This window comes from Mandrillus leucophaeus, unplaced genomic scaffold, assembly GCF_000951045.1.
Source record: "Mandrillus leucophaeus isolate KB7577 unplaced genomic scaffold, Mleu.le_1.0 Scaffold372, whole genome shotgun sequence".
Lineage (NCBI taxonomy): Eukaryota > Metazoa > Chordata > Mammalia > Primates > Cercopithecidae > Mandrillus > Mandrillus leucophaeus.
In genome coordinates this window covers 2,338,996-2,344,953 of record NW_012103943.1, presented here as the reverse complement: position 1 = coordinate 2,344,953, position 5,958 = coordinate 2,338,996, and the positions used below count along the sequence as shown (strand labels likewise).

At 43.8% G+C, this 5,958-nt stretch overlaps 1 protein-coding gene across 5 annotated transcripts in view; it reads left to right on the top strand.

Moving 5' to 3' along the window:
- The first annotated feature begins 1,611 nt into the window (after nucleotides 1-1,611).
- Nucleotides 1,612-5,958, top strand: part of LOC105546869 (neuron-specific protein family member 2) — a 77,253-nt gene continuing 72,906 nt past the window's right edge. The window contains exons 1-2 of one of the 5 annotated variants that reach the window (XM_011990175.1): nucleotides 1,612-1,798; nucleotides 2,665-2,815. In XM_011990175.1, coding sequence (XP_011845565.1) covers nucleotides 2,687-2,815 — 129 coding nt within the window. In that variant the 5' untranslated portion in view covers nucleotides 1,612-1,798; nucleotides 2,665-2,686. Of the gene's footprint in view, nucleotides 1,803-2,047; nucleotides 2,111-2,609; nucleotides 2,816-5,958 lie in introns of those variants that run through there. The other 4 variants (XM_011990180.1, XM_011990177.1, XM_011990178.1 and 1 more) reach the window with 4 other exon arrangements.

Here is a 5,958-nt window from a genome sequence, read left to right as displayed (position 1 = left end):
TATTTTCTTCCATTTTGTAGGTTGTCTCTTTAGTCTGTTAATTATTTCCTTTGCTGTGCAGAAGCTTGGCTTGGAATTATTAAAAGTGTGATTTCTACATATGAATCAATCACAAGACATGTCAAAGGGAATTTCTTTTTCCTCTGGAGGCAGCAATAACAGGATTAACCACAAGCGCTCACAATTGACTCCACGTGGTTGTCCACATTGTGCTGTCACAATGATTGCACCTGAAAAATCATCTAGGTCTTCAGAAAGAAGAGAGTGGAGGACTAACATTTATTGGGACACTCCCATATCATATATATGCATACTTCTACTAATATAGCCCTGTGCAGTTCAGATGTGCTAGCCCTTGTTGTCTCAGAAAATCTCTCTCTCTCTCTCTCTCCCTGCCCCCTCCACACACGCCCCTCTCCACATGTTTCATTACTGAACAGTATATATAATACCTAAGTTTTGTCCTGACCTTTTAGCTAGTAGAGTGTGTGCTCAGCACATGAGCACTAACTAGGGTGACCTAACAATTTATCACATAAACTAGAATACTTTTGAAAGCAAAAGGGGACCCTATTACAAATGCCAAGACAGCTGCGCCTCATGAAGTGCATCATAAACAGCACTGCAGCTGGGAATGAACAACCATCAGTGGCTTGAACCACAGCTTAGTGAAGACAGTGGCAACAGCCTTGACCTCAGAGGATTTGAAGAGAATCTATGCGCAATCCCCAGGGATGAAATAATTCAGCCATTCAGAACCTTGTCCCTAAGTAATAAAGGGTTTCTTTGAGCACAATCTCTTCTCATATTTACAATCACTCTGCAAGAGAGATATTATTATTCTTACACCAGAGATAAGGAAAGGGAGGTTTAAAGAATGAATGCAAAATGTCCAAAATCCTTACAGCCAGAATTTGGTAGAGAAGACACTAGGACTTGGCCCTCTCTGATTCCAGACACCAACTTGGAAGCCATATAATGTCCTGGGCTGGATACAAATTTTGGTGGCCACCGATCAGCTTTCAAATTCCAGCTCTAGTTACCTTGGCTGACCTGTATGATCAGAGTACAATGTTGAATGTAGTAGCAAATGTGAATACAGTGCTTGCCATAGTCGCTGCTCTGTGCTAAATGCATTCCCTATGCTATCCCATTTCATGCTTTGTACTGACCCCATCATGTATGTACTATTAGAAACCCCATTTTGCAAATGAGGGAAATAGTCTGAAAGAGGCTGGAAAAGTGCCCACTTCATGAAAGATACACGATAAATATATTTCCCTTCTGTCCTGACCACAGGGTCAGAGCACAGTAGAGGTCTTGAACCATTCTGTGCTTTATGATATTGTTCTTGAAGGTCTTAGGAGGCGATCTCTTCCCTAATGAATGTGCCTGCTTTTCCAGTTTTTCCAAAGGTTCAAGAATTACTTACTATATGGTGCATATTATTATTATTATTATTTTTGATTTGGCCAAAATACCTCCCACTTTCTTGAAACCATTTTACCCCATGCAGTGGTTGTGGTCATGCATAAGAAACAGCAGGTGGTGCCAGATGACAGATGGTGTGGGAGCGCGTTCCCCGGTAGGAGGGGGCGCGAGCGAGCAAGCAGGCAGGCAGCTGCCAGGAGCTCTTCCCCGCTCGCTCACGCCTGCTCTCAGAAGCTCCGATCCAGACACACGCGAGGCGCTGTCCTTTCAGCACCACAAGCTCGGGCTGAGGAGGGAGGACTCCCGGCCGTCCTCCTCCTCTTCAAATTGGCTTGAATCTGCTCTGACCCCACAAGAGTGCAGCACAGTAAGTAGGCATTTGTTTTTGCTATAACCACTCACCAATATCTTGCAAACCCTTTCACCCCCACAACCACCCTGTTTTGTCTAAACGTTCCATCAGCAGGATTGAGAGAAGAAATTCAGTTGTGTTGAGCTTCTGGGGGTGGGAGGGGAGCACCATTAGACTTCTAAGGGATCTGGAGATGAATAAATGTGATTTGTTTATTTAGTTGGCAATCCTGCAATATGGGAGCTGCTAACTTTCCGTGGAACCAAAAAAAATGGCCCTTCGCTATTGAGGAAATGGAGTCATTCCATGGCTGAATAACAGGATCAGGTTCAAGCTAGCCTTTTTTTTGCTTTTATTTTAGGAAATTGCACCTCATGTACAATCCACATATGATGTAATAGGGTACACACTGAGACATTGAATGTATTATTGTGTTTTAGGGTATTAGTGATTGAAAAACCAACATAATAGAATAGCAACCAGAGTGGTGAGGTGAAATTTATCATGCTGCAGGGGGGATGGTATAATAGGACTTCATTTTGCACTAAGTATAATCTTTTTACTGGCATTGTGTGAACACTTTAGCTCTAAAAGTGTATTTGTTTTACATTTATATTTTTTTGTGTGTAGGTTTAGGATTTTCCTTGAATTCCTTAAATTTGAGTGCTGTTGAACCCCATGGGAAGGTGGCATGTTTTGATGATTGAAGTTTTATTGGACAGTGGGAATCATGTCAGGAAATCTAGTGGAAGATCAATGACTGATCGCAGATTGAAAGCCCCTTGAGTGGAGCTGTTGAGGACAGTGCTGTTTTCTCTGTCGTCAGCCCTCTCTTTCTGCCTCACCTCCTGCTGTAACCAGAATCCCACTGCTTGCCTTAGGTCTGGGAAGAAAGGCGTAAGGATGGTGAAGCTGAACAGTAACCCCAGCGAGAAGGGAACCAAGCCGCCTTCAGTTGAGGATGGCTTCCAGACCGTCCCTCTCATCACTCCCTTGGAGGTTAATCACTTACAGCTGCCTGCTCCAGAAAAGGTAAAGCAGGTGCTTTTGCTCTCATTAGCCCATTAGCCCCCAGGCTCCCCCCATCTCAGGAAATAAAGCAGCAAAAAATTCCACCCCCCAAACCCTTTCATCCCCTTATCTGCCAAATGTGCTCCCTTTCTTGTAAAATGTAGTTATTCCTTCCAGAGCCGAGACATCGCTTGTATTATTTCAGATTTATGGTAAGTGTTTATTCATTTTGTGTTTATATCTGCATAAATGGGCAAGCAAATTGATCTTTCCTTGTTAAAGTTTTCTTACAGCTGGTGAATACTAATAAGCTTCTAGATGGTGACAGAAAATTCATCTTGATTATTTTGGGAAGGTCTTTCAAAAATTGACAGGTATAGATTTGAGGACAGAGGATTGGATTCACTCCAGCAAGCATTCAGTTTGCACCTGCTAAGACCCTGTCCCTATACTAGGAGTTGGTTATAAAAAGACAAAATTACAAAAACCTTTTCTAGTATGACAGTTTAATCTACTTCATCCTGGTAAATGTTACACCTGAGCATTACAAAGATTGTGAGGGTGCACAGGTGGAAACAACTAAATTCTGTTGGGGTGGAGAGGGTTTGGGAATGGGGCTGAGAGGACAGGTTAGGCAGACTGCAGAGGAGAGCATTTGAATTGGGCTTGTAAAGGTGAGTAAAAAATCTTCCTGGCAGACCATGGATTGGGCAAAGGAAGGCATTTTTAAGGCAAAGCATGGAGAGCTTTGGGGGAGCAGCATGACTGCGGGAGAGTGTCTTTTGGGGAGGCGTGGCTGGAAATGAGTGACTGGCTGATGGCACATCTCCTGACATGGGAGTAGTCCATGAAGAATGGAGGTGGGCATTCACACAAAGGTGGGGTGGGGGTTACGGACACAGAAGGGAGAAACAGTATCATTTAAGGTCCACCTGGGACAACCTGGGGTTTTATTATGTGAGCTTTTGTACATGGTAAGGGAGAGACTTGGAGGCCAGTGATGGAGTTCCCTGACTGAAGAGCGAACAATGGATCATTCCATCTGTTTGGTTTCCCATTGGCATCTGCAGGAGGGCATTGTGTGTCTTAACCAATTGGCTTCAACCAATCAATAGAAGAGAAGCCAAAGCTAGATAAAGGGGCTGCTGATTGGCCAGGGGTTGAATCGTTTGTTTTGAAAGTGCAGAGATTGTCAATAGGAGAACGTGCAAGGGTGGGGTGGCTGACAGAGAGAATTCTTAAGAGCCATCCTAAGGAACTGATAAAGTCTTTAAAGATAAATTCTGAACAGGTAACTAACACTAAAGAGATGAGAAGGGGCAGTATTAATAGAGTACCTGCTACATGTATATCAGAGCTTCTTGGTTTTGAACTGCATATTAGAATCACCTGGGGAGATTTTGGAACTCCTGCTTTCTAGGCTACACCTCAGAACAACTGTATCAGAGTCTCTGAGAGTGAGACCCGGGCATTAATATGAATGAAATCTCCCAGGTGGCTCCTGCATGCAGCCAAAGTTGAGGACCATTGTTTTAGATGCTCATTAACTCTGGGAGTCAGGGATTATTCATTCATATTTATAGATGAAAATTTGGTGAGTTATCTAAGCTCACAGAAGGAGTAAGTAGAAATGTTGGAGTTTGAACTCAGATATAAGTAGAAGTTAGTAGGAGAAGGGAGGGATATTCTCTTGGGGCTTTGTGAGGCCAACAGCTATAGCCTTGCAGATCTGCATGTCTCTAAGAGGTGTGCAAAGAAAAGGGATTGTGGTGAGGTCATCTCTCCCCTAGCCTTCTACATGCCTGCAGGTCATCTAGAGATTATCATGGTCTCTGATCCCCCCTCACCCCGCCACACACTTAGGCTCCCACCCACCTCCCAGAGCTTTATTCTTTCAATGAGAGAGGAGGCAGGTCTGAGAACCACTGAGTATCCAGTCTAGGTGTACCAGAAACTGTCCCAAAACCTGAAGGATAATGCATTGTCTCTCATGGTGGGCCTGCAAGCATGCAAGGGGAAGTCAATTATCCTGAAAGATCCAGGGGACCCAGTTTGACACTCTGATTGTCACCACACAGTCTTTCACCAGGGCAGCCTCAGTTTCCTGTTTTGTAATATGGGGAGGATCACACCTACCTCACAATGGTCCGAACAAAGTTAGATGTGGCCTCATATATAAAGTGCCTGGTTAAAAAAACTATAAAGTATAATGTCACCATTTTTCAGGTGCTTCCTAAATTCTTGATGCTAAGCTATATGCGTGCGCGTGCACACACACACACACACACACACACTCACTCATACATGCGCGCAATTTTCTTTCTTCTTCTCAGGAGTTAATAAGTTAATAAGCCCCAGTGAGGGAGTATCTACTTTGGTACAGAAACTCAGACACAGAGGGGTAAAGTAGCTCCCCACAGCAAACAGCTGGGAAAGCATCCTGGATGTAGAGCCCAGGCAGTGCTGTTCCAGAACCTTCCACCTCAGCAGGATGAGAAGTGAGCCAGCCTGGGAGTCCCCACATGTGGTCTGTGGCTCAAGCTCAGCCACTGACCCACAGTGCAGTCCATTCCCCTCTCTTAAGTCTGTCTTCTCTGAGTGGGGAATTGTATTATCAGTTTTCTATGCTAATATTTAGATTTTAGAATCTTTACAAGAGTAATTACATTTTTTCCCCAATATGAGAACAGTAAATGTTAAAAGTAAATGTTGCTGAAGAAGCCAAAGGTCCTCTAAATGCTTAAAATAGTGTCCAGATGACCAGCAAGGACTCTGAAGCCACCTCTTTTGGTGGGTTCAAATCCCACTCCAACTCTTATCAGCCTGCTTTGGCTGAGAACTTGGAGGGTAGTTTCTTAAGTTGCCTCAGCCTCAGTCTTCTAGTGCATAGAATGGGGATGCTAATTTTGGGACTCACCTCACAGGACTTTTGTAGAGGAGGCAGAGCGAGCCCCGACACAGCTGTCAGCCCTTTGGTTATGCTCTGGTCAGATGGTGAGTATTTGAAGCTAAGATGGTTATCAGAAGGAAGGATATTTGACCCCAATGTCAGATCATGGCTTTTCTTTTTGAAAATGTAAAATACAGAGTGTGCTTGTAATACTGAAAGTCAGTATTCTAAGTATCCTTTAGTAGTATGAAGTCTGAATTTCGAGAGAACAGCG